Consider the following 27,106-nt stretch of genomic DNA (forward strand, 5'->3'; position numbering starts at 1 on the left):
GATTGGCTTTGCGGGCTGCAAGAGCACACTGAGAGCTCATGTTGAGCTTCGCTGCTCTACAGAAGACATCACTGGCACAGCTTCAGCCCCGTCACTGTCCAGGCCCAGTCCCCAGAGAGCCCGAGCACACCTGTGGTCGGCTCTGGGTAACAGACGGCAGCGACAGCCCTGTCAGCCCAGAGGGACCCTGTCAGGCACCAAAGCCCGCCCCCGCACTCGAGACCTCAGGGCCGGCCTGTGAGGTGTCCATGACCCTGCACTGTAACCCAGCGCAGCGCCTCTGCCTTTGCATTCGGTATTGTCAGTTTGGGCCATCTCTCTCCCTTTTTATTTCCTGTTAACATGGAAAATACCACAGTTCTTGACTTTGTGGAACTGAAAACTTCTGAATCAAATTTATTTGGACGTATACCTCCTCTCAGCTTCTTCGTCAACATTCAGCAGCTCCAGTAGAGACTACAAAGGACCAAATCGAGCGACCGGTACTCTACTCCTGCAGAGGCCCACAGTGCCCTCGCAAAGCAGCGGCAGGTGGCCCCGCGCCACCCCCCAGATCCCCAGAGCGGGTGGGGACAGCCGCCCGCCCGAGGCGTTTCCCGGCGAGCGCTCTATCCGCGAGACATCGAATCGAAGCCCCGCGCGGCGATTGGCGGCGCGCGGGCGGCGCCGCCCCGCCCCTCACATGACCGATGGCGAGGTTGCGCTCGCGGCAGCTCCCCTCGCCCGCTTGCTGCCCGCCGTCTCTCGGGGCTGCCGCGAACATGGGGCCGCGCTGCTCTCCCCCCTGCCTCCTCTTCCTGCTGCTCATTGGCACCTCTGGTGAGTGGAGCGGTGTCTGTGCCAGGGCCGGCGGGCCTGCAGGCGGCTGGGGCCGGGGGGGTGGGGGGAAGCAGGCAGGTCTCTTCTCCCTGCTCCCCCCCCCCACACTCCCCACGTGATGCGGCGTTGGGCAACGGGCGGTCGCGCGCAGGGGTGCTGCAGGGCCGCCCAGCACCTCCAGGCCCGGGGCCGCCTCAGCCCGGTGGCGGCTTGCCTGCGGCGGAGGCGGTGCTGTGCTGCAAGCCGCCGCGCTGTCACCCGCAGAGGGGGAGCGGGGGCCGGGTGCGTCGCGCTGGCCCTCTTGGTGCCGCCGGGGTAGAGGGGTGGTGGTGTCCGGCCGGGCGCCCTCTCCAGGCCGGGGCAGAAGCCAGGTGGCTGACGAGGCTGTGTTGCCGCTAGTCAGGACTGCCCGCCGGCTGCTGGCTCGCCTGAGCGAGGCTCCAGGGCAGTGGGTTACTTGTGCGTGTGGAGCTTTTCAGCCCTGCTCACCTTGTGGGGTCAGCGGTCACAGCAATGTAAATCCAGGCTGGCCTCGCGGGAAAGTCTCTGTTGAAAGTCACTGGGTTAAGCAGTCGAACAACTATAGAAAGGTCTATAAATACCTAGAGGGAATGCAGCATGAATGTCTTCTGAGCCAAAAGACTCGGCTGTACGTTAAGTGCTGTGCTCATGCACTTCAGCTTAGTCAGTTTTTCACCAGAGAGCAAATGTTCATTTAAATCTAGAGGGTAAATTTATATTAGATAGCTGTGAGAAAGTTGTCACTGTAAGGGTGGTGAGACACTGGAACAGGTTGCACAGACAAGTTGTGGAAATGTTCAGGGCCAGGTCAGATGGGGCTTTGAGCAGCCTGATCTAGTGGAAAGTGCCCTTGCCCTTGGCAGTGGAGTTGGAACTAAGTGATCGTCGACATTCCTTCCAACCCAAGCCATTCTGTGATTACTAGTTTTGGTCAGGTAAATGCACTATAAAACATTCTCTCAATTTTCATCTAGCTTCAATAACTTCATTGTGCTTCCTAGGTCCAGTGCTTTTCAGAAATCTAGCTGTGCTTTCAGTGTCTGGCAAATCAAATCCAGTCCTGGAATAATTTACTGCTTTGTAATGAGCTGTGGTTCTAGAAAATTAAATAAAAGCCATGCCTTAACGACTAATAATCATATCTTGTAGGTTTTTTCCAGTCATATGCAGTGGAAGTAGATATAAAGGATGCCTCTAATGTTACGTGCCTGTATGCAAAATGGATGATGAGTTTCTTGATAAATTATGAAACAAACAGCAGCGATTATGTGAGTATTTGGAGCTAGCATTTGTTGAGAACTGTGTTTTGTCCTGGATAAAAGTTTAAGTACACTCTTAACCTCAAGTTTACTGTGTGTGTTTGTTCTTACTAGCTCAGTTGTTATTATTTCTAAATCCTAATTTTAAAACTGAGTTCTCAGTTAATAATATAAATAGCTGCCTATTGCACAAATAGTGGCCTGTTGCACCTAAGGGGCATACTGGTCAGCCTTTTGTGTGTCAGTGTAGTAATGTTCTTAACCCAAATAGCAAATGGTCAGCACGGTCAAGATCTAGAGCTTTACAGCCAAGTTAGATTTCTGCTGTTGTACTACTTGAGTCCTTCAAAAGTCAGACATGAAGGAGTCTTTTTCATAATTTTCTAGAATAACCTGAAATAATCTCATTATCATCCTACAAGGTTCCAACTAATTCCAACAGCATTATGACAGTGTCATGGGGGAGAGCTGCCATGCCTGGAAATATTGAAGATTACCTTTTTCTTGTAGAAAAACACAACTTTGAATCTGTCTCCTAACGTGACACACAATGGAAGCGTCTGTGGCAATGACACGCAAGCTGCACTTGTGGCAGTACAGTTTGGAGAAGGCCACTCTTGGAGCATTAACTTCACAAAAAACAATGAAACTTACCAGGGGGACTCCATCACGTTTACCTACAACACCAACGACACCGCTGTATTTCCTGACGCTAGAAGAAAAGGTAATGTTCAATGCAGAGCCCTACTTACAAAACAGTCCTGGCCACCAGTGTTGGATCTCATGTGCCTGTCCTTGGTTGGCTTTTTCAAAGTTAGGACTGTGCCATATGCTGCCTAACCGGTCATCGTGCCTGTCTGCCAGATAAGAGTACAGACTAGTTAGCTTCACTGAATTTGTAATTCCTTTAAGCGGAACAGAAGGGGAAGGTTAACTGTTTGAACAGCTGTGCTCAGAGAGGGGCTGCTAATAAGACAACAGGCATATGGAAGATTAATTTTAGTGACCTTCCACCAAGCAAAACAATACGGTGTTAGGCTTTCCATGTACTCATACCTACTAATAATAGATGTGTTGGGTTTTTTTTTCCCCTTTAAATAAAAAGCTTAAGTAAAAGGATTCACCTTTTTATTAGCTTCTCTGGTTCTAGAAGCTTGATTTTACTTTAACACTTAGGTCAGGATTCAAAAGAAACTAGAGTTAAACTTAATTACCTCTTATGCTTCATCCTACAGAATTAATAGAAAACATAACTACCTATAAACGTTTTTGTAGTTCATAAGGAATTGAAACATTTGTGCTTGTTTGTAGGACCAGTTACCATTGTTGTAAAGGATGCTATGCGACCAGTTCAACTGAATAACGTCTTTGTGTGTCATAATGCTGACTTTCTTGAAGCAGAAAATGTAACACAGATTTTCTGGAATGTTACTGTGCAGGCTTTTGTTCAGAATGGCACAATCAGTAAAAAAGGTGAGCATTTCAGTTTGTGAATGAGCTTTTTTGTGTTGCACCTCACTGCCAGAGTAAAGGCCCATAAGAAAGAACTCCCCGGTTCTAAGATGGGCTGTGCTGAAAAATGTTCATGTAAATATCCTTTATTATGTCCTTCCTTGTTGCTGGAAAAATAGATTAGTAGAATTGATTTAGTAGTATATAGCAGAGTAGATTTTTTCCATGCCAGAGCAGTCATCTAGTAGTATATTCCAGTAATTGCAATATTAAAAATAAGTGCTTCAGAAATGCTGTTGTTAATTAGATCATTTGAGCTTCATCGTTTTTAACTGTCTGCCTTCTGTTTTCAGTGGTAGCCTTTGCTTTTCAATTGAAATAGTCCAGAGCTTGTTGTCTCATCTTGTCTCAAAACTACTCAAAAGATGACTGTGTCATCTTGCTACACAAGCTCAGCAGGGCTGTTTAATGTTGTCTACAGCAAATCCATGCCACACTTTTATAACCACTTGTGCCAGTTTTGGCCGGGACAGAGTTAATTGGGGTTAAACCATGACACCGCTTAGTGATCTTTGTCCTTGTGTTTCCCTTCCATGTGTTGGAGGCAAGAACTGCATATGCTACGTGGATTTAAGACTGGGCATTTGATTTGGGGCAGAATTTGAGAACAAGTAGTAGCTGTTAATAGTTTGGAACACTGCCGTTGAGCTGGTTTGAGACTCCTGACCGGGTGATTACCAGACTCCAAATCAGCCCCTGTTTCAGCAGATAAATTGGTGACTGTATTGAGCTGACCTCTGAGTCATTAGGCTTTAATAAAGCTTCGGAACTGAAATGGTGGTCAACGTTTCTTTTCAGAGTCTAGATGTGCTGCGGATATGCCTACTTCTGCACCTACTATTCTGCCTACTACTGCTTCTACCACCACTTTATCACCTGGTCCAACCACCACTCCCAAACCTGTGGAGAATCCAGAGACAGGAAACTATTCTCTTAAAAGTGGAAATAAAACTTGTCTTCTGGCTACTGTGGGGCTGCAGCTGAATGTTTCCCAGGACAAGGTGGTTCTCCTATTTTAGAAGAGTAGAAATGTTGTAGTTACTTAGTAGGAAAAGTGAGTGCAGGGTTATTTGCTGGCTGTCTAAAAGTGTTTCTAAATACTATATATAGCATCCCTCTGACATCAGAATAGTTTTGTGACATAATACCTAGCTTCAGAACTTTACATGGATTCAACATAAGTCACTACAGAGTGTAGTATCTCTAAAAGCCTGGAACTTTCGTAGCTAAGGCTGTTGGTCCCTGCAGATCCTGTCTTTCCCCATAGAGGGAGCCAAAGCTAACTTTGTATTAGATCAACACAGTAAGACTTCACTGGGCAATTTGTTTGCTTCACTATTACTAGCATGTAAATTTAACTCGGGTAGCCTTGGTGTAATAATAGCCAGGCTTAGTCTTTCTGCTGCCAATTTTATAACAAGCTCTTCTAGCCTGAGACTGCTACTGATTCGGATTCCTAATGGCAGCTGAATGTCTTTGATGTGGTATGTCTGTATTTCAGCCTCTTCTGATCAACATCAATCCAAAAACAACTGTTGCAGATGGTGCATGTGGTAACACAACAGCTACTCTGAAACTGAATGATGAAAATAGCACATTGATTGGTTTCACATTTGTAGTTGTAAGTAACTTACTTTATACTAAGTTTTCACTTTAACAGCATTGAATGATGATCAGTCATAGTAAAATCCTGTCACTTTCTGGTGGTAGGCTGTTCCCATATGGAAAGTTGAACTGGCCAGCTGGCTGCCTCAGGGCAAATGGAGAACTGGGTTAAAGCTGTAGAAAATATGACTGTGGTAAATGCCTCAGCCTTTGTAGAGTGTGTGTTCTTGATAGTAAAAGTGCAGAATTGCATGTTGACAGTCGATTGCTTCTTAAACAGAAAAATGCAAGTGGAGGTGGACAAAAATTTTACCTGAAAGAAGTGAATGTTACACTGCTCAACCATCTGAATGGTTCTGGTAAGTAATAATATCTGCCTTAAAGCTTTTATTCAATGTCTATATTCAGTACTTCTGACTGTTTTTCAGTGCTGTTCCTGCTCACTGTTAATTCCTGCTTTAAGTTGATAGGAACAAAAGTAATAAGCAGAAAGGGCTCTTAAGAGTCACTGAAAACAACAGTGTTGAATTGTGTTGGTTTTGGGTTTTTTATTCCATGAAGCTTCTGGTAATGGGGTCTCTGGCTTTGTGATAAACACATAAATAAAGAGGCCTTCTTTTTTCAGTAACAGTTTTTTGAAGTGTGAAATGCAGTTGAACCAACTCTGGAGCTTTTTGGTTTTCCTAAGCCAATTGTCATCTTGGATTGAGGGTATTACTTAACTCTTGCTGGGAAAAGAGGCCACACCTTCAAAAACTGAAGTACCCTTCCTTCCAAATCAAGAGTATAGGAGTGTTTTTAAAGTTTTGTCACAGCTATTGTGGTTAAAAGGGCACTAAAACTAAACTGCTTGCAGTGTTGGTTTGAGTGCAGGCACAAGGGAAGCCCTGTGTTGCATGTATGTGGAGAATAGGTTACTGCTAAGTACAGTAAGAACTTTTGGCTAAGCAGATCAATCACACTTCGGGCTGTCTTGTTTTCCAGAGTTGTCACTGTTGAAAAGTTAGCCCTTGTAGATTCAACTCCTTAGCCTTATGATTGTATTAACAATGCTCTTGTTTTTCCCCCTCTTTGTTTAGTCATTTCACATGCAGATAACAACAATTTCAGCAAGTGGGATGCTTTCCTTGGCAGTTCTTACATGTGCCGGAAAGAGCAAACTCTTGAGATTAATGAAGAATTTCAAATAAATACTTTCAATCTCTGGGTTCAGCCATTCCTTGTGAAAGAGAACAAGTTCTCTGCAGGTAAGAGTTCTTTTTTTGTTTATTCTTCTAATGCTTGCAAAATTCCTACTGCTAAAAGGCACCAGTGTAGGGAATGAGCACTTCATTTTTAATTTACATGTGAAATGAAGTTCCCAGACTGACCTTGAAGTTGAAGTAGAGTTTTGTTCTCACTTAGAAAATGTCTCTTGGATACATTGTTTTTCCTTCTTTAAACTTGAAGTAGCTAGAGACACTGAAGAGGTGCTTGAGTGTTGCCTTGCAGAATAGGTTAGAAGTTGTCTGATCCCATCTTGATATACAGCATTTTGTAGCTTGAATGTATAAGAAAATGGGACAAAACTGAAGCAGAAGTGGACTTTGGTAATACTATCAGGTGTTGCATTTCTTTTTTACCTGTCAGCCTAAAGAATAGGAGTGTTGAGGGGGAAATGAACTAACATAACTTCTTTATGAAACACTCTTGAATACCCAGAAGTAAAGAAAGTTTCCAAAACGTTTGTTTGCTGCATTATCCTGGTCTTGTCCAGGCAAAATGGAAATAGCTTAAATGACCTTTTTCTTAATCTTTAGTGTAAGCTGGTTGGTGTACTTCATGGTAGTATTTGCAGCACGGTCTTACTAAGTAAATCTGTTTACAAATAGATTGAGTGGAGATTTTTGAACTTTCTTTTAGGCAGCAGTATGTTAACTCCCCAGATGTATACAGAGTAAGCAGGATTTATCATAATAGGCTCTAAACAGTCTCATTTCACTCCGTAGTTCAAGTTACAGCTACCTTCCTTCTTGTTAAGAGTTACTGCATATCTGTAAAACATCTCCAGTCTGGATAGGTTCTTGATACTAAATCTAGGTCACTTTATTCTTAATGAGTAAGAGCACTAGGCTTGCTTTAAGCATGTAATAGATAAGCTTTGTTCTGTCTTAAAAGAAAGACTAGCTTTTCCCTTGTCTAGTACAGATCTTGTGCACTTAGTCTTCCACACCCTTAGGTTACTGTAGTTAATCAAATATTCCAAGTGATTGTAATGCTTAGTGTGTGCTAGATGTACCAGTGAGACCTCTGCAGTTCTTTGTCTCTAGTTGAAATATGTAACAATACCTGATTTTTGAGCATCGTATTAAGGAAAACAGATTTTAATACCACACTTGGCAAGTATTCTGTCTTTATTTATTCCTTGTTGCAACCTTTTTTTCATCTACAGCCCTGGAGTGTTCGGTGGATGATGACAGCATTCTAATCCCAATTATAGTTGGTGCTGCACTTGCTGGCTTGATTGCCATCATAGTGGTTGCTTACATAATTGGCAGAAGAAAAAGTTATGCTGGATATCAAACGTTGTGAATCTAGATGTGATTCCTGTTCTGATTTCACTCTAAAAGCAAGTGCAAGTTCTGAAGTCCAAAAAAGACCTAAAACTTAGGAGTAATTACTAGCCACAGCTAATTGAAGCTGAGAAACAGAGAATGTTTATCTCAGATGAAGCAGAACTACGGTTTTAGTTTTCCTGCTGTAAGAAGACGACGTGGGTTTCATAGCTGTTCTGAAGATGTCAGATCTTGGATGAATTGCTAGGCTAAGGATTTCATCTTGCAAAAACTCTATTTAGGATTTACATTCTGCTTTTTACAAACTGCAGCCTGAAACAAGAACACATTCTAAACCGATGTGCATTGGGCAACTCCCAGAATAGCATAGAATTTGTACTTGCTTCTCTCCTCTGCGTTCCTTAGTTGTTGTCATAACTGTGGGTTAAGCTGGCAGCATTAGTCACTACGTTGACTCATATTTAACAAGGATTGTACAATGCCCAGTAACAACTTTGTTTTTCATAGAATTAACCTTAGGCTGGTGATTAAGTGATCTTTTGAAGTGGCAGCAGTAACTTAGCTTTGACAGCATTTGAGGAGTTTACTCCTGCCTTGATGTGGTTGCAGGAATCATTCCTATATCCTGGCTGTACAAACAAGGTGGATAACCTGTACTTGCCAAATGGTGGATATGTAGGAAGACTTCAGTGCAGTTTCACACATGCAAAAAAACAAACAAACAAACAAAAAATACTGTTAGGCATTGAATTCTTCATCACTTGTTATACCTTGGCAATCATCTGAAATACTCAGCTGAGGCAGAGTTCTGCTAAATTAATGCAAGCTTTTTTCTGACATCAGTTTAAAGGGAATAACCTTTCTGAATATTTCAGAATCTTAAAGTGCCCTTAACTTTATATCCAACTCTGCACAGAACTGGTCTGTCTTGTTACTTTGGCCATTGTTTAAAGATGCTTTCATTTAATGAGCCAGTCTCTATTGTTGCAGCTTGAGCTGTCTTTATATCTTCATCTTGAATAGGTCTCTGCCAACCAAAATTCACATTAGAACTGCCTGCCATTGGCATTCTGGATGTTTAATGTACTTTGTGTTTGATTGCTGTGTAGCGTTTATTAGTCTTAAGAACACAAAAGCCAAACAAGCCCAAGATGGACCCACAACACCTATCTTTCCTTGCTGTATGGAAAGGATAATTAGCTTAAAAAATAGAGTGCAACTGGACTGTTCCTGAACTGCAGCTCTGTAGATACTGACCCTTGCTGCACAACTTTCTCTGACTTCTTTGTGCTGTAATACATATTTCTTACTGCATGGGGGAAGAAAACCAGTCTTTTAGACTTCTAGGTTAGTGTGGCTTTTGCATATGCCATAACATGAGCTGCCTAAGGTAGTTATTTAATGACTATAACATTGTCTCCCCCTTTAGAATAAGTTTAAGCTGTGTCAAAGCTGGTTTAGTGTTCTATGAGTGTTTTCTAGGGTTGTAGAGATCTGTGGCATGTTTGTATACAAATCAGAAAATACACTTCTTTCAGTAACTTTGGGTTTTTTTATCTTGACATTAGCCAAGGAAGCAAGTATGGGTGGGTAATGCTTACTACAGATTGTAGTGTACAGCTTGAGTTTTGCATCAATTACTGAAATTTTATTTTAATGGCAGTGGGGAGCCACTAGACATTTAATGCTGAAACAGGCTTCAGGACTTTCCATTTTAATTCATACTTTGCTCTAATGACTTTCATATTAATAGATCCTCAAATGCACAAGTTCAGAAAGATTCTTAGCATTTTCTTGATGGATGTTTAGTGGCACCAGTTACAAGTGCATTTCTGTTTGGGAGTAGCTGCCATGCTGTATCCATCTGACCATGCCGATTGCCGAGCTATGCACGGTTTCCAAGTGAGCGTGTAGAAGATCAGTACAAACTGTTCCCAAAACAGAACAATACTGGAAGTATTTTTGCAAAACCCTGCAACTTAATCTTCATTTGCAGCCATGTTGGCTCAGATGGAAGTAGTCCTAGACTGGTGTGCAGGTAACTGGTTCAAAAAACATCCAAGTTTCACCTGACTGCCTGTTCTTACCAAACCACTAATTTTCCTGTATGTATTGCTCCGTAGGGAACTGTCAACCTGTTCAACGTGCTTTAAATAATAAAGATTGTTCTATTTCTTAAGGAAGCTTGTTCACATTTTTTAATTGATTTGAAAACAGACATCTTGTACCTTTTCTTTTTTTTTTTTTTAAGAAAATAAACTGAATGACTAAGGTCAACTTCCCTCAGTCTATATCTGAGAGTCTGTTACATAGCAGGTAGAAGTGTTCCTTTAAGAGGCTTCTGTCTATGTCTTAATGCTTTGTTTTGCAGCACATTCTGAAGTGTTCTTGGGTACAGTCTGCCAGCAAAGGTTGCTGGGGAGCTAACAGCGATGCTTTAGATCTGGTTCACTGGTAGCAATCTTCTTCTAAGCCTTTTTTGCCAGTTGTAGCCAAACCCAGATGTGGTGTTTTATGATTGATTTTGCAAGCCATCTTAAATTGATGTACAGCTGTGAACAGTTTGGTTTCTTCCTGGAAAATTGAATCAGTCTCTGCATTCAGCAGAAGTGGGCTATCATTAGGGAGCCTTGTGGGAATAGGGCAGTAGCTTCATCCTCTATGGGAGATGCTGTGTTGATCCTGCCTGGGCTTTTCTAAAAAAATCCTTCACCACAGTGTTCTCTGTGTAGCATACACCAATAAACCCACACAGTTCTGGGCTGTCAGTTGCATCTTGTCATTTGAACTAGAAGGGAAGATAGATTTTTATACTGGGACTGAAAATGTCAGGGGTCAAAATTTCTGGTGATCTTTGAATGGAGATTCATTCAACCCAATATGTCAGAAAAGCTTTTTGTTTTGGCCTGAACATGGAGTCTGCTTGTCGTGGTGTACAGTGACTCGATTCTGCATTTGAAGACGCTTCTCTGAAGCTTCTAACCATTGTACAAGGACAATACATGGATAGATCTGTGCCAGCACCAGTCACAAACTGGACAGAGGTAAAGGATGGGAATGCTCCTGGTATGAAACTTCAAGTGCTTTTTATCCTGGGAATTCCATGTAACAGTGCTGTAGTGTGGTGTGTACAGCAGCAATCTCCTTCCTTGAACAAAGAGAGGAAGGGAATTTCTGTTGCCTGCTGGGCACCTTTCATCCTTAGCAAATCCACTGATGTTTAGTATTAATGCCCCTAAACCCAGCACGTAGCTCAGTTGCATATGTTGATCTTTGGTGAACAAAGATACCTAAATATCAAATGCTGCTCTCTGAGATGCTTTCTGGGCAGTCACAATGTTTTGAAATAGCTCACTTTCTCTGTATAAGGTATGTATTTCCTCTTTATTTTCCTTACAACTGTAGCTCTACTTAGCAGTAGGTGCCTTCAAATTGTCTGAATTTAATGTATTCAACAGCTGAACCTCTGCATGTTGTTTCTATCCTTTTAGCCAAAGGCTTTGTATAGCCTTTTGTGAAGGGGTAGTGGCAAGTATGTACTGGACTATGGTGAGCTAAATCAAGACAGTAAATTTCCCCTAACTAAGGCTGATTCAGTTAGAGGCTCAAGTGGTTTGAATACTCACTTGAAACAGTGGATAGCTTTTGTTAAAACACTGAATGCGTCCTCTGCGCTTGCTCTGCTCTACTCTGATGCAAGCTCAAGCAAAGAAGTTTTATAGGGAGCTCAGCTTTACTAGAGGCATGCAAGCCCAGCACCCTTGCAGTGTTGAAGCATTACACACACAACTGCATATCTCACTAAACCTCTTACCTTGGCGCCTCACAACTGTAGCTCTTCTTTCCTTACAAACAGGAGGAAGGCTGAGCCCTGCCTCCATCTCTAAGGTGTATCACTGAGTTTGGAGTCGCTTCACAGTGTTGTTTGCTAATCCTTGCATGAGTGTTTGTATCAGCAAGGAGTTCATCACATACTACACAACCTGTTTATTAAAATCCACTGTAGCATTACAGCTGCTTCTGTTTGTTTTTTTCCTTTGTTGATTTGGGTAAGATCTGCATAGCTCTGGGCTGAAATTCACAACCCTTTATTTGAATTGAAAATGAAGTTATTGAAGTTATTCAAAGACAGTCTTTCGGTGTTTCCGTGCTTTCAGCATATGTATCTCAGCCATCTTGTAGTTTTCCTACTTTGTTACTTGGTTTGCTATCATTTCTCTTCATGTCTAGAACCTAGAGAAGTGCTGGTGACTTGAGGGTTTGGGAAATTGCTTGGACAAGGCAGTAATATTCCTGTCTGCCTGTCTTTGCTGCTGTATTGCTGTTAACTGAGCAGTGATCAGCTGATACATGTACAGACTGCTGTTTTCTCCTCATTATTAATCTGAGTGGACTGCTTGATAGAGAGAGATGAAGTTAAAACATACAAATGGAAGTAGTATATTGCCAATACAAATGACAGGTGTAGTATGTGTGGAAAGAAATTAATGTTTCCATAAATTCTTTAGTCAATGCTGACTTCACTTTAGATGTATTACTGTATCTCATACAGTGTAAGTTCTTGAAAGTGTTTGCTCCTTACTTTCTTTTGTTTCTAACACTTAATTTCCTTTACTAATTCATTCTCCCTTGCTTCTGTTTTTCCTTTCTCTGCAGCTGAAGAATGCTTTGCTGATTCTGACCTGAACTTTCTTATTCCAATCGTAGTGGGCATGGCACTTGGCTTCCTTATCATTCTTGTCTTTATATCTTACATCATTGGAAGAAGAAAAAGTCGTACTGGCTATCAATCTGTATAATCTCTTAATTCCATCTCTGTTGCCACCTTTCCTGCTCTTCTCCTTTTCCCAGATTCTCTGACATGTTCCTTATAAAAGAAGAAATACAAATTGATTCATATTTTCTTCACTTAAAAAAAAAACCCAAACAGCAAAACATGACAGGGGAACATGCCATGAGCCTGAAGACAAGTTGCAGAATCATTTGAAGCTGCTGTATGCTTTGGGAGAAAGTAAGTGTTCTGAGGACCAGGTTGATGTGTGTCCATGTGAGCAATGTGATTATTTTGAGTAAAGAAAACAAACTTTATTTCTGCTGTTTAATGTTTTTATACAAGAAAATTTCTAGCTGTGTACATCTTGGAGAGTGCTAAAGCTAAAACCACAACTCAAGGTGTGGCTGCTGTGTCGAAAGGGACTGTACCTGCTGTGGGAAAAGGAACACCAAATTATTTACGGGCTTCCACTGGCAACTTGGCGTATGGCTGTTGACTTTTTCCATTAGCAGCTTGTTCTTGTGAATTTCCTGTTCTTTCTGAATGTAAAGGTAGTACCTGATTTCACCAATAAACTAACATAATACGAGAAGAACATCCCATTCTTCCAGTAAGTTCATCAGTATGGAGAAGTTGACTGCTAATGTGTGTTAAACAGCTTTGCTTTGTCTGTCATGTCTTTATTCACTAAGATAAGGCCGAGTCCTAGGGAGCTTTCACTACTCAGAAAAGGCAACAGTCTGCTAAAGGAAATGTCCTGTGCTTTTTTGTCTGTTTTCTCTTTTGTTCAGAGCTCAATTGTGAAATGAGGGCGGGAGGCTGTAGTTTCAACAACTGTAGTTTGTCTCAGCTTTGATTCTGAGCACATAAAAGAAACTACACGACCTTTCAGCACTGGCCCGTGTGAGGCTCAAGAGTATTTTGAGAGCTCTCAAAAACTCTTAGAACACAGGTTGTTCAGTGACTCCTGCAGTTCCTTTGGATGGTTTTTGCAGGTTAACAGGATCATTGAAAACCTGTGATCTAGGAATGCAACTGATGATACAAACCCAGCCTTTTTTGATAGGATTAATCTGCTTTTGACTTCCCAATTATTTCTGTCAAATAACATTTGAAGAGTGAGAGGACAACATTTCTAGTATGAGAAATGCTGATGATAAAGCAGCAACTAATATATGTATGGTGAAGAAAAGGACTTCCAAAGCAATTATAGAGCATCTGACTTGTTTGTGGTGTTAGTGCCATACCCTTCACAATTCTATGCTCTACATCTAAACTGTCCCAAAGTAGAAGCTAGTTGTTTGTGGTTGTGTTCTACTTCGTTCCCATCCGGTTCATGTTAGTGAGATGAAAGAAGCCTCTTGTTCTTTCAGCCTCTCTGATCCCTCTTGTTAAAAAAACCTTTTGCAGCTCAAGTGAACCCTGGTTTCTAACTGTGGGACAGCTCAGCTGCCAGGTCTGCAGAGAGCTACTGACAGCACTCTAAAAGTTTCTGTCCTCTGCAGCAAGTGTTTGCTAAAGCTACTTCAGTATTTAATCACTACATATATTGAGCCTCTGTGTTGTAGGGAAAGCACTGTCAGTAACTCACCTGCAGAAAGGAGACAGTCAATACTAAGTAACTCACAGTAGCTGTATATCCAGGGGAGGGAGATTTCTGGAGAGTTAATTTTCATGTTAGAAAAACACCTGTATGTCCTCACTTTGACCAAAGATAAGCTTTACCTGAATCTGACAAAAAATACTTTTGTAATGAAAATGGGCTCTTGAACCAAATGGTCCTTTCTTTTAGGAGTGTAATTTAATGCTGCTGAGTTGCACTATGTGCTTTTGGGTTTGGTTGTCTTGGGCTTTTGTGCTGTACCTTTGCTCCCACAATACTTGTTTTCCCTGCAGAGTGGCAAAGAGTGAATTATTCTGAAACTGGCAATTTCTGAGTAACAGCTGCTTCTCAGAGTGTGGTGCTTCTCTGCTGCCAGCAGGTGGATTCCATCCATGGTTTCATGCTCAGACTGCAGAGCAAAGTACATTGCATCACTTTTGCTAGGTTATTTTAGTAAAATGTGGCAATTTCCTAGATGCATGCATATATATATAAATATATGCATGCATCTATTTATAGATAGATGTGAAGTATTATTCTGGCCTTCAATAGAAGTGAAAAACATTAAGCCAGCACTTTAAGGTGGTTGTAGCATGAAGAGTGGCCTATACAATTCTCCAGCTCTTTAAATGACTGTACAAATATGCTGAAAGCAGAATATGTGTATGGAAAATAAAGTTACCTGTGGTGTTTTTAAAGCTTTGTTTTAGTGTAAGTACACATGTATGCCATTTCTGAGAGCTTTTCCAATGGGATTGTCAGTGTGCCTGGATCTGGGTGTTGGTGGAGAAACAGGAATTTTAGCTTCTGAGCTGTTTGCATAATTGCATCCCGATTTGTTGATCTTTCTGGTTGATTGGATCAAAGCATGGGTCCAACGTCTGCTACATGAGCAGCTGTTTCATTAATCCTTTCAATAGGAAGTTAGGAAATAGCTCTAACTAGAATTTTGTCCTGGTGCTAGCTGGAGAGCTATTGTTCTTGTAGCTTGAAGCACAGAGGGTTTGGATTACTTTTAGTATTTTACAGAACTATAAATGTGTTGAAGCAATTGGCAGGCAGGGAAGCATTTGTGAGTTGAACTTTTCTGATGTCAGAGGAAGAGCTACTGCCACAGCAGCATCTTCCTTGGCAGAAGCTGGTTTATGTTGGTCAGAAAATGCTCCTTCAGATAAGCTGTGCAGACAGAATAATTGTTGCCTTAGCTCTATTGTTACCATATGAAAACCACATCTGAGCAAAATTAGTTCCTAACTACCTCTAGTTCCTTTTTTTTTTTTTTAACAGTTCTGAAGTAGTTTTTTCCTGTTGGTTGGTTGTGATACTGAGCACGTTTTGAGTCTTAGTGTACAGTGCACTGGGCTTCAGAACTCTTTGGCCTTAGAAAGTGAAGTGCTCAAAATTCACGGATCCCATTACCTGCTGCTTTGAGATCCAGTCCCAAGCTGCCCAGCACAGTCACAAACCACATCTCTTACACCAGTGTTTTAAGAACCATACCACAGAGCTAATTTTTCTGTAGTCACTTTATTTTTAATACAAAAATGACTTCTTAGAGACTTATTATAGATCAGGAAATTATGGTAGATTAAGTACCTTAACTAGGATGTAGGACAAACATACCATAATGCTCTTGTTCAGTCAGTAATTTTAGTAAGTGTGCTTTCCAACTAGTGCATTATCCTAAGGTGTCCTCTCCTGCTGTGTTCTTACTGCTTGTGAGACGCTCTGTCATGTACAAAGCCTCTATACTGATGCTCACAGGCTGGGGAGGGTCTGGCTGACACACAGCAGAGGTTGCTCAGGTTGGCAGCACCCTGCTGAGAAGGGCAAGTGTGCTTCACAGGCCTTTGACTTCAGTAACTCCAGCACTGACACCTTAATGAAACGACGGAGTATTTCCCTGCAGTTCTTTGCAGCATTGCAACTGTGACCTCTCTGGATCAGGGAAGGACAGGCCAGAAATATTTAGAAGGGTCCAACGTCTTTCTCTGGCACTTCTGTGCCTGAAGAGGGGAAGGGGGAGCTCTCAACCTGAAAACCGTGGTGAGAGAAAAGCTGCTTTCACTCATGCCTGCCTATCAGACTTGATGGGAGATTCCCAGGGCAGGGAGAAGTACTGGGGTGAGATGGAGGGAGAAATGCATTCATCTTGCCCTTTCAGAAAGGAACAATTGGAAAGGTTCAAGGACAAATTATTTTGTGCCTGGCCTTTGCTCTGATACATTGGGTGTGCTGAACAAACTGTAGAATGCTGCAGTCAAGATGCTCCTGGTGTGGAAATCCTGGGAGATGCTTTTAGAGCTGCCATTTTGATGCTCTTTAGCTGTGACATTTCAAGCATAATGAAAAAGTATTGCTGTTCATTATTTTAACAAGAATACTGTTAATAAACTACTTTCTTGTATGCTTTTGCCTGAGAAATACACATAAACTTATGTTGGAGATTAAAATTTAGTCAGGAAAACAACAGGGTCACTCATAAAAGAGCTTATGAAACTAGTGGTCAAATACCAGAGGTTTTGGGTGGTTTTTTTTTAATCAAAACTGAAATGCTTTTGCAGGTTCTCTGCCCAGGAGATAATTTTTACTAATAATGATTGACAGCAGGTGATGAAAAATGTGGTTTCCCCCCCTCCACTACATCTCATTTGTTTCCTAACTACGAACAAAAATAAATTAGCAGTAATCTCCATGTGCTTGTTATTCCTAGCAGGGAAAAAACACTGACTTTATGCTTTAAAAAGGGGAAAAAAAAAAGCCTCTGATTGACTTAACCTAAGTGCCCAGTGTTTGTGGTGGCTACTTTCCAATGTTGAGTGTGAAGATGATTCGGCCCAGGAAGCGGTCGCTGTTGAGGTCATTGATAATACCTTTCCCGTTCAGTCTGCACTGAATGGGGACCAAGTGATTCCTTCTCACATCTGTAAAGTGCATAGCCACCAAGGGGGAGGTATAGTTCACCTGAAAAGAAGGGAGATTTAACTGTAATTTCTGAGGGAGCAGAAAAGCAGGCAGTGCTTTCATGTTCAGTAAAAATCATCAGTAATTGGTTCCTGGTTCCCAGGTGTGTTTGCCTGATGTCCACCCTGCTCCCTCGGGCTGCTCAAACTGAGCTTTTCTGTGCCTGGGATGGCACATCCCTCTGTGCCCATCAGAGGGATGGGATCACATTCAGAGTTATCCACTGCACTGTGCCTCTTGGGTTGATTAGCAAGGACACTGGATAATGGGACTCTCAAATACTTTCTGCTATTCTAGAAAAACAGTCTGTGGCTTAAAATAAGGAATCCCTGCTGTTCCTCAGGTCTGTGTGCTCAAAAGACATGCTAGACCTGGTGGCTAGGGCTGTTGCTCATCCTCAGCCAGCAGCAGCATGACTGTAGGTGTCAGTCTCATCTTCCATTTCCACTTTTCTTGTGAAGGTTCTTTACCTCCTAATGCTGTATAGCCCAACACAGATCAAAGCATGCTTGCTGGCATATTCAGAAATAGCCACCCAGTGCTGGACTGCTGCTGGTTTGAGCCACCCAGCATAAAGTGTTTTTTCATAGCTTTGACAGAAGCCTTGTCCTTGCATCACCTAACTTCTGACTTGCCTAATTCCTGGGAAAATGCTGGTGTTGAAACATTCTCTGGGAGTTAGCAAAGCCAATCTTGGTCTCCAGTTGCTATATGTAATCATTCTCATTGCTGGCAAGAGGGAACTGGAGTCCCTAAGGATTTTCTGCAGTTTGCTGGAGACAGAAATAGAGGTCTGTAATCCCGGTGCCCATAGCCTCTCTGCTGCCCACATCCACTCAAAATAGCCAGAAAGCACATCTGTACTCTGCAGCTCCTGCCCTTCCCAAGGAAGCATAACAAATGACTCCTTACTTACATGAGTGAACTTGCCATAGTAGGGATAATACATGAGATCGAATGTCCCATTTCCAGGATAGAAGTCCACTGATCGGAGATCACTCTCGTTGCCTTTCTGTGGTTGGGAAAAAAAGAAAGGGAGGTACCTAGCATATGGGACACAAAATACAGCTGCCTTCAGAGTAAGTGAGAGAGCTTGAATACCAACATCTGCAAATCTGAGTGGGGTCTGAACTGTGGGAACCAGCTGCTGCTTAGCAGTGCTATGAAGGCACCAGTGAGGGGTAGTGAATTTGCTGCCAGTCAGTCCCTCTCTGTGTTTCCTACTGCTTTACTGCTGTCTAAGTATATGAGGCAGCTGCTGGCCAAGCTGCAGGAGCCCTTTGACCACCCTGCAGCTACTGGCTTGCAGGTTACTCCCCAGGACCAGTCTTACAGAGCCTGTGGGGGTGGATGTGAGGAGCTCCTGCCTCTTTCCCTTCAGCTCCAGGCTCTAGCTGCACCCCAGCACCTAGCCCTGTGGGCCTGCCCTCAAAGGCTAAGCAGAGCAGCTCTGGTGAGCATGGCAGGAGCTAACAGCACTTGGAGGGCAAGAACCAGGGTGGGAAGCAAGACTAGTGGCCTCTGTGATCCTCAGCAGGCTGGTCCCCTTTATGTTCAGAGGCATATGGGGCCTATGAGTGTTTGGGGCTAAAACAAGGATAGACCTTGGTAGGGTCCATGAGGGGGAGACATTTGGCCTTCAACGCACCACTCTGCCCAGAATGAGTGAAAGCAGTACCTGCACTTTGCAGTCCACACTCACGGGAACCCCAGCACCAGGACGGTAGCCTATGATCTGCAAAACCAAAAGACATCCATCCTTTATGAAATGCAGTGTCAAACCCATGCTGCCTCCCTCCCCCAGGGCTTAAACTCTTCTGTATGCAGGCCATGTTGCTCAGGACAGGAGTTACGTGCCCCTGGAAGCAGGCTCTGCAGTGCAATTTGTCTGTGCCCAAGTGCAGGTTTATTGCCTGAGAGCCAAGGCAGAGCAGAGAACCCCAGAAAGCCCAAACCTCCTGGAATAACATAGCCACTTCCCCACACAGTTTACACCCCCCCAGACTTACTTTTCCAGACTCCATGCTATTAGAAGATTTCAAATAAAAATTCAATGGAAATTCTGCGATAATGAGGCAGGGGTCTGGAGTGTAGCCCTAAAGCTTAGCTCCTTCTGTACAGAGGCCTGGCACAAGATCCTCCAAGCACTCAAGCCTCATCAAATCACATCAAGCAAGTTTTGTAGTGTTTCTTTTTAGATTAGCCAGCAGGTTTGGGGATTCTAGTTCCCTCTTTCTCTGGGCCTGAGAAGTGGAGGAGTTTCAGTCCCTGCATGGTCTTTTCCACACTGGGATGCAACAAAGGAAGGAATAAGGATGACTGGTGTTCTCTGTACCCGGTTCATCTTCAGCAGGATGCAGGGCTGGCCTTTAGAGTAGCCAAATGTCGAATCCTCGATGCCAGAGCAGTTCTGCAGCAGCGAGCGCTTGAACTGGCAGGCCTTCTTCTCCTCACTTTCATTGCCCCCTTGGATGAAGTACCGTCCTGAGACACACTCAATATTCTTCTCCTCTTGAACTTTGTCATCATAAGCTGGTGGGGACCAAGAAACTTGTTAATGTTTCTTGAGGCCTGAACAGACCCATACTCTCAGTACATCTGCATGTCAAGGGAGTTAGAAAGACCCACCTGGAAAAGCAAGGATCCCTCCCACAGAAGCTCCCATGACTACCTTATGAGACTTTCTTTCTAGATGGGGGTCATGAGATGTCAACAGCTCATCTGTGCCCCTGGAGGAGACCCCTTCAGTGTGTGCCTGGATGCAAACAACTTGCCAACATGACTCCTGGGGTGTCTAAGAGCTTACCTTCTAGGAAGTGATGCATGCTATCCACATAGGGTTGCCATGTGCTAGGCTGAGAGACATTGAATGCAATGGTGAACCCATTCAAGTATGGTCTGATCATTACTCCTGGAGAAGGAAAGAGACCCTGTTAGAGTCAACATGGGTGGACTGGCCACAGGCTACAGACTGGTTTCTGGTTCCACTGTTACCAGGCTTGGGTCTGATGCCTCATCTCCATTTCAGACTCAGAGAACACTGCACACCTCAAAATATCTCCAAAAACATGGGACACCTGGAGGGTCTCAGCAACACTGCAGGGAAAAAAATGAGGTTTGGGCTGCACACAGAGGCTGAGGGGTCTCCTATGTTCTAAGCCATGTAGCCAGATCCAGTCAGGGAGCAGGGTGAGGGGGCCTTGTGTTTCCCACCAACATGCAAACTTTTGTCATAGGGAAAGGTGGTTTTGAGCATTACCTTGGCAGGACTCTCCCAATTAGTAATGCATAGAAGGTACTCTTGGTTTGCATTCTATTTTGAAGATATGTAAATGAATGGGCATCACCTATGAAATACCTGAACTTGCTCATGTACCCTGAGAATATTTAGCCTAACAATTAGCAAAATTAGAACAACAATTAGTATAATTAGAATGAATGCTTCACATGGGGCTGTTTAAAATGACTGATCCTCTGTAGTGCACCTCCAGCACTGTCAGTGCCCTGAGGCAAGTGGTGCTATGGAGGCCTGGCTGAGCATACAGCTCCAGTGGGGCTCTACTGGAGGTCCCTGCCACCACATTTGAGTAGCACTTTGCCAGGCAAGTGCAGGCAGAGGCACCCAGGACCAGGCTGGCGGGGGAACATACCTGGTGGAGACACACGGTCCCGGTGCCTGGGCGTGTAGGGGCTCAGTGTGAGCAGCATCACGTAGAGGCAGAAGGCAAACATTCCCGCCAGGCACGTATAGAAAACGAAGTAAAACAGAAAGATCAGGCCTGCAAAGAAGGGAGAGGGCGTGTTTCTGTTAATGCAATCAGAGCATGTCCCATGGGCTGTGTCCCACAGGGACGCACAGCTGTGCTCAGCATGGCGTCCTCTGCAGTCTGAGTCCATTGTGGAGGTGGGAGCTTGCAGCCCCCTCTGCACACAAACCCTGATGATTTTGGGGTGTAGGACTCAGCCGGACACACTCCCTGCCCAGCCACAGGGGTGAGGAAGTTGCTGTTTAACTCTGAATCCCTTTTGCTCTGTGGCCCTTCCCAGAGCTGGGTCAAGACCAGGTCTGTGTGTCTACCTGCCTCGGTTCTTTCCAACAGACAGACCTGACCTTGGCTCTTGCCTTTCCCATGTGGCAACACATGAAGTTACTCAGTGGCTTCAGCACATCCAAACTCCCAGTGGGGGCTGTGGGATGGTGCTCCTGCCCCAGCTCCTGTCACCTGCACAGCAGTGACCCCAGTGCTGGGGCTGAAGTCAGTGGCATCACTCAGGGGTTGTGTGTTGGCTGTTGCATATCTCTGACATCTAGGGTTTGTTTTCCTCGGGACCAGGCTGATGGTTGAGGATGTCTCCAGAGGCCATGGCCTATGAATAAAACCCAGCAGCTCAGAAAGCAAAGTGAAGGCCTAACGCAAACATTTCCCAGGAGAAATGTGCCGGCAGCTTGGAGGGAGCCCTGGGAACACAGATGTGTGCTCCTGCTGTGGTCACGGGGCTGGGAAGCACTGCGGGGCCATGTCCTGCTGCAGGCCAAGCCAGGGTAGGTGGGACCATCACTGCTGATGGTGGCACAGCAGGGACAATATCCTGCCCTGCCATGATGATGCTGGGACAGTGCCTCTACACCATCCTGACAGGGATGGATTTGCTGGCAGGGTGCTGAGCTGATGCTTGTTGGGACATGGTGCCCCATTCTTTCCTGCAATGCAGCAGGGAATGTTGTCACCAGCAGAGCTGGGTGTGGAGCCTTTCCCAGGGGCTGGGGCTCCGATACTGAGCCTGTGGCCAGTAGGCTCCTTGCATTCTGGCAGGGCAGGTATCCTGAGCTCCCTGTCCCTAGGGAATACCTTTGAGGCCAGTGAGAAAGGACAGCCCCAGGCTGGACAAACTCTCACCCATGAGATGAGAGGGGAAAAGTTCAGCTCCATTCACCTCCAAATGCTCTCATTTTAAAATATCCCTGTGAGGGCAGGCTGAGAGAGTTGGGGTTGGTCAGCCTGGAGAAGAGACAGCTCCAGGGAGCCCTTGCAGCAGCTTTCCAGTACTTAAAAGGGGACTACAGGAAAGATGGGAAGGGGATCGTTACCAGGGAGTGTAGTGATATGATGAAGGGTAGCAGTTTTAAACTTAGAACGTGCAGATTTAGATAATGCATTAGGAAGAAATTCTTTACTGTGAAGGTGGTAAGACACTGGAACACACTGCTCAAAGAAGTTGTGGTTACACCCTCCCTTGAGGTGTCCAAGGCCAGGCTAGATGAACAGCTTTGCCTTGTATAAGGTGTGCCTGCCTATGGCAGAGGGGGTTGGAGCTAGGTGATCTTTAAGGTCCATTTCAATCCAAACCATTCTATGGTTCCATTATTTTCAGTGACTCTCTCCCGTCCCACTGTATGGGCATGTGAGCACAGGAGGCTGTGCAGCCAGGGCTACATGTGTGTGCTGGGCTGTGGGGCCAAAGAGCACACACCATGAAGCTCCTGGGGTGCAGAAGGACACTGTGCCCACCCCGAGGCTGTAAATAAATTACTTCCAGCAGTAGCCAGCCAGGACAATTTCCACACAAACCTGAGTAAGTCCTCTCATAAGGATTTTCACAGTGCTTGGAAGAGCCTCCAGAAACCCAAACCCACATCTCTAGGGACTGTCACCCCTATACTGCTCCCACACTCCAGTCTACCCCTTCCCATCCAGCAAAGGACCAAAACCAGGCTGACTCCATGGCTGGCAGAGTGCATGGGGGAGCAACTATGGATTTCAAGGCCTGGCCCAGACTCTTGCTTGCAGGTTTTAATAATCCTCTGGTGCTCATGAGCAGAGCAGCAGCCTCCAACGACTCACAGCCTTTCGCTGGTGCAGATGCACATGTGATGCTGTGCTAAAGTTGGGGGCTGTGAGCTGTCAGGAGTGCAGAACTCCAAGGGTAGATGGCATCACATGATGCACCTTGGTCTCAGACTGAACCTGCAGCAGTGCTTGCCCTAGAGCTGTGAGCCATGCTCTTAACCATCTAGGGCACCACCAGGCTCAGTGGTGATTTTTGAAGACCACATGGATACAGATGAAATAGTCATGGTACTCATATCCCTTATTGGCTCACTTCAGCCCTGACAGCACATGCAGGCTCAGTTGTGGGCACCATGTCACATGCCAGGAAGCCACAAGGTGATTGTGCTCACCAACCTCTCCCTTCCCAGAGCCAGGACACATGCAGGCAAGGAGGGCTGCTGAGCCCCATGACGTGCACCCTCCCAAAAACGCCTGCCTCACAAGTTGGGCGTTCTTTTCCCCACCAAAGCCACCTCCCCATGGGCTCCTAACATGTACAGGTTAAGAGCAAGGTTGCTGGCAGCAGCAAAGATAGGTGTTTGCAGCAGACCAACCTGCAGTCCCTGCACTTGCTAGGGCTCTGAATTTCTGCCCAGTACACGATCTAGGCAGCCTGAAATCTTTGGCTTGCCATTCTCAGTAAACATTAACATCCAGACCAAGGGCAACTTTCCCAAAGTTTCCTCCTCACTAGTCCTTTATTGTGATGGTTAGAAACATCTACCCTGAAAACATGGGACAGTGGTGGTCAGTCCAAGCTATCAAAGATGTTCCCAGGCAAGTACATCCATTGTGAAGGAGAAAAGGCAGCGATTCCTAAAGCAGGGCTCAAGTAAGGACCTACCCCAGCTCTTGGCTGTTCTCCCCAGGCACGTTCTCTCCTCTGGGTTCCAAAGGAACATCTTCATCTCCCCAGCCAGGTCTGCCCAGGTTTTGCTCCCCATGTTTGCTTTGGTCTCGTTCTCCCCTCTGTCAGGATTCTGGACCTTCTCCTCATGCTTATTTTCCTGGAGGAGTTACAGAGCACAACCCCCACATGCAAGCTGGACATTTCATTGGCCAAAAATAAATACAAAAGCACTTAATAGCTGGAAATGGTTCAAATTTCCATTTTCCCATCATCACTCTTGAGTTAGAGAGACTGTTCTGACTTGAGATTTCTTAGATCCAAGCATCCATTTTTCCATAACATGTACGTCACTGTGGCACACTGGGTACTGTCTCCTTGTTCTGGCATTTACAGAAACGCATCTGTTACCACCTGTGTGACCACGACCAAAGAAAACCTGTGAGCTGTGAGGGTCAGGGTTGTTCCCACGCTTCTGCAACATCTCTGGGCTCAAATGCACATCTTCTGTGCTACCACAGCTGACAGCAGGTGGCATTATTTAAGAGGTCATGCAGTTTGTTTTTCTTGGCGTGTGAGCAAGTGCGTAGTCTTTGGAGAAATCCCTGGGTTGTCATTTTTTTAATTATCCTGAGTTTCAGGGAAAAGCATCTCTCCAGGCAAGGCAGGGAAATTGCTTTTTGCCTCAGCAGTGAAAACTCATTTGTCTGATCTTGGCAACACAAATCTCTCTGTCCTTGCGCCTAGACAAGAGTTGCTTGAGATGAGACACAGCAGCTGCCCCTAATCCTCCTTGCATCTAGGCAGGCCCTGCATCTCCAAGAACAGGCAGTGAGGTGGGAGAGGGTGCAGACCTCACTTTAAACTCAGGGAAGGGATGGGCTGGGTGGTGCTAGAGAGAAGGAGTGATGCTGAGATCTGGATCAACCCCCACCTTGCACCTCAGTGCTGCTGCTGCAGGGCTCAGCTGCTCCCAGGTGGGTCAGGGCCATGCATGCCCTCTCAGCCACATCTTCCCAAGGCCACTGTGCATACTGTAGGCACAGCCCCGCAGCAGCTGCACTAGCACGAGCACTCTCTGTCTGTGCTGAGGGCTGTGGAAACCTGCTGGGCTGTAAATCATCACTATCCCACTGACTGGCCCTGTGGGGCTCTTCTTGGAGCAGGCCTACATCAGAGCACTGCCTCCGGCAAAGTGCCCATGGCCACCCGTACACCAAAGGCAATGCTTGGCCCAGGTCCCACACCCCAGAATGGAGCCCTTCCTGAGCCAGCTCAGGCATGGCCACAGTCCTGTACCGTGAAGGGCTGATGAAAACAGAGGATTTTGGAGTGAGAAAGCAGCAGTTCCAACACAAGTTGCTGGCAAGGGTGTGGGAGAAGAGGTATGAGGACTGTCAGCTGCCAGAACACTCATAGAGGGGCAAGTGATGGAGGAGGAGCTCTTCTTCCTCCCCTTCTCCTCCCTGGTAAACAAAAGAGCTACCAGCAACTGCTCTGGAAACATTTTCTCAGACTGCCAGAGCAGCAGGGACTGCTCGGAGGGACTCTGCACTGCTGCTCAGCGCTCCTTTGGGAAAAGCCTTTTGGATTTCAAACCAGCTGCAGGTCGGAGGCAGTGAGGGCAGCACACGAGCTGTCTGCAGAGCCCTGGTCAGGAGCTACTACCAGTGCTAATAATTGAGTGGGAGGAAGGTGGAATGACATGGGGACAGCCCCCCATGGGCTCCCACCCAGAGAACCCCACAGTTCTGCTCTGCAGAAACTTTTTGGAAGAAGGGAAAATTTTCTGTCTCTCCTGGAGACACAGTACAGAAATACTGTGTATCCAGCACTCACTTGAGGGTTCCATCCTGCCAGCTGGGAGAGGCCAATCTGGCACCCTGGCTGTGTAGGAAGGTTGTTTGGGCCCCAAGCAGAGATCTGTGTGGGGCAGCTGGACAAAACTGATGACTCCACTGCTAGGTCCCTGGTGGAAGTCCCTGAGCTAGGAAGCTAGATTACACCTCCCAGGTGTTTTATCTTTGCAGCTGAGGATTGGAGATGGTCTCAGAGCAGTCTCACACCTGGACAAGGGACAGGAGGAGTGGCAGGAGCCAGGGCAGGAACATGCTGGGGTGGGGATAAAGCAGAGCCATGGTGGGACCTGTTGAGACACTGGACAGCCCCGGACTGCTAACCCCTGGGGTGATCAGGCAGTGAACCAAAACTGGGTTTCACCCCTGGTAGGATCATGCCATGTTGATGGCCATGAGTGTCCTGAGGGAGGCCAGAGATTTTTCTCAATTCTCAGCCTGCACCAGCTCAGCTCTCAATGGTGGGTTCTTCCTGCTGAAAGCCAGGTGTAAAGGACTGGCTGGTATCTAAGTATCCTCTCCCTTCTAGCCCTCCTCACTGCCCACAGCTTCCCACCAGACCCCCTGCTGCTCCTTCCCCTCCCAGTACAAAGCAGCATTTCCTAAAGCTATACTTATCAGCCACAAAGCAGGTTCTTGGCAGCAGCCCCCACATTGCCTCTCAGAGGATAGCCAGTGGCCCCTAAAAGACTCACCACCTTCTGGTGGGGGCTCCTGTGCTGGCTGTCTGTGCCCCTGGCGCTGGCATTCCCGTCCATCCCTGGGTAGGAAACACAACAATTGTGAGCATTAGCACTGCAGGAGCCCTGAGCTGAGTCCAGCAGTGCTGGCTCCATTGTGGGTGCCATGTTGCTCTGGTCCTCAGAGACCCACCGGCATAGTCCCCTCCCCAACACAGCTCCTCAGCTCTTCAACACCCTGCAAAAAGACTGACTGAGTGTGGCTGCTCTGAGACCTTTACCTGTCTGTGGGGAACCACACTGCTTTCCCTCCGGCAGGACTTCAGCATTGAAGAGTGGATCCAAAAATAACTTGCTTTCCTAAAAGGGGTGAGCACAATGCAACAGGATCCCATCTCGAGGCCCCTGGCATCTAGTACCCTTTGCAGCACCCTCGCAGCATCCTGCCCTATGCCCAAGTCTTCATCAATGCCAGACAGTGCCCTATATGGGGAAACCAGTCTCTCTGATCCGGGGAGACCACGTAGCTGTTAATAAACATTAGCAAATCTCTAGGGCCTTCGGCAGCCACATGTGTCTGTCAATATGTGCTTGTCAGTCACGGCGGGGCCATGGTTAATGCTTGCAGAAACTCTTTTGGGGTGAGGGGGTAGTGTGAGGGGCAGATCTATATTTATCCCTTCAAAATGAGACAGCAGCTAGGAGCACGCAGCATTGGCTTCCCCAGCCCAGTTGTAAGAGCTGGCCACAACCACAGAGACGGAATCATGAGGAACATCT

The 27,106-nt window shown here is 45.5% G+C and overlaps 2 protein-coding genes across 4 annotated transcripts; one reads left to right on the plus strand and one right to left on the minus strand.

Moving 5' to 3' along the window:
* The first annotated feature begins 654 nt into the window (after window positions 1-654).
* LAMP2 (lysosomal associated membrane protein 2) lies at window positions 655-16,555 on the plus strand. Of its 2 annotated transcripts, none has more exons than XM_068152117.1 (9): window positions 655-819; window positions 1,990-2,108; window positions 2,610-2,823; window positions 3,411-3,572; window positions 4,410-4,612; window positions 5,113-5,232; window positions 5,497-5,575; window positions 6,296-6,463; window positions 12,428-16,555. In XM_068152117.1, the coding sequence occupies exons 1-9, from the start codon at window positions 690-692 to the stop codon at window positions 12,568-12,570; spliced, it is 1,338 nt and encodes a 445-aa protein (XP_068008218.1). In that variant the 5' UTR covers window positions 655-689; the 3' UTR covers window positions 12,571-16,555. The 2 variants fall into 2 exon arrangements, with proteins under 2 accessions (XP_068008218.1, XP_068008219.1); XM_068152118.1 differs by lacking the exon at window positions 12,428-16,555 and adding an exon at window positions 7,648-10,052.
* Window positions 16,546-26,848, minus strand: ATP1B4 (ATPase Na+/K+ transporting family member beta 4). 2 transcript variants are annotated; one of them, XM_068152124.1, is made up of 9 exons: window positions 26,608-26,848; window positions 26,342-26,406; window positions 23,788-23,950; window positions 20,763-20,891; window positions 19,919-20,023; window positions 19,448-19,644; window positions 18,791-18,847; window positions 18,029-18,124; window positions 16,546-17,112 (listed from the first exon to the last, which is right to left on the minus strand). In XM_068152124.1, exons 2-9 carry the CDS (start codon window positions 26,402-26,404, stop codon window positions 16,951-16,953), a joined length of 972 nt encoding a protein of 323 aa, XP_068008225.1. In that variant the 5' UTR covers window positions 26,405-26,406; window positions 26,608-26,848; the 3' UTR covers window positions 16,546-16,950. The 2 variants fall into 2 exon arrangements, with proteins under 2 accessions (XP_068008225.1, XP_068008226.1); XM_068152125.1 differs by lacking the exon at window positions 26,608-26,848 and adding an exon at window positions 26,520-26,602.
* Between the last annotated feature and the right edge of the window lie 258 nt (window positions 26,849-27,106).

The sequence above is a fragment of the Melanerpes formicivorus genome, unplaced genomic scaffold (assembly GCF_026170545.1).
Source record: "Melanerpes formicivorus ecotype bairdi unplaced genomic scaffold, bMelFor1.0.p_v2 SCAF_22, whole genome shotgun sequence".
NCBI lineage: Eukaryota > Metazoa > Chordata > Aves > Piciformes > Picidae > Melanerpes > Melanerpes formicivorus.

Excerpts from the sequence above, each read along its gene's own strand:
- LAMP2 (XM_068152117.1), top strand. The coding sequence starts at position 690 with ATGGCGAGGTTGCGCTCGCGGCAGCTCCCCTCGCCCGCTTGCTGCCCG. Across the intron at positions 2,109-2,609 it reads AAACAAACAGCAGCGATTAT|AAAAACACAACTTTGAATCT; the intron begins GTGAGTATTTGG and ends TTTTTCTTGTAG. Across the intron at positions 6,464-12,427 it reads AGAGAACAAGTTCTCTGCAG|CTGAAGAATGCTTTGCTGAT; the intron begins GTAAGAGTTCTT and ends CTTTCTCTGCAG.
- ATP1B4 (XM_068152124.1), bottom strand. The coding sequence starts at position 26,404 with ATGGACGGGAATGCCAGCGCCAGGGGCACAGACAGCCAGCACAGGAGC. Across the intron at positions 20,892-23,787 it reads GAGAACAGCCAAGAGCTGGG|GCCTGATCTTTCTGTTTTAC; the intron begins GTAGGTCCTTAC and ends CCTTCTTTGCAG. Across the intron at positions 20,024-20,762 it reads GGACCGTGTGTCTCCACCAG|GAGTAATGATCAGACCATAC; the intron begins GTATGTTCCCCC and ends TTCCTTCTCCAG.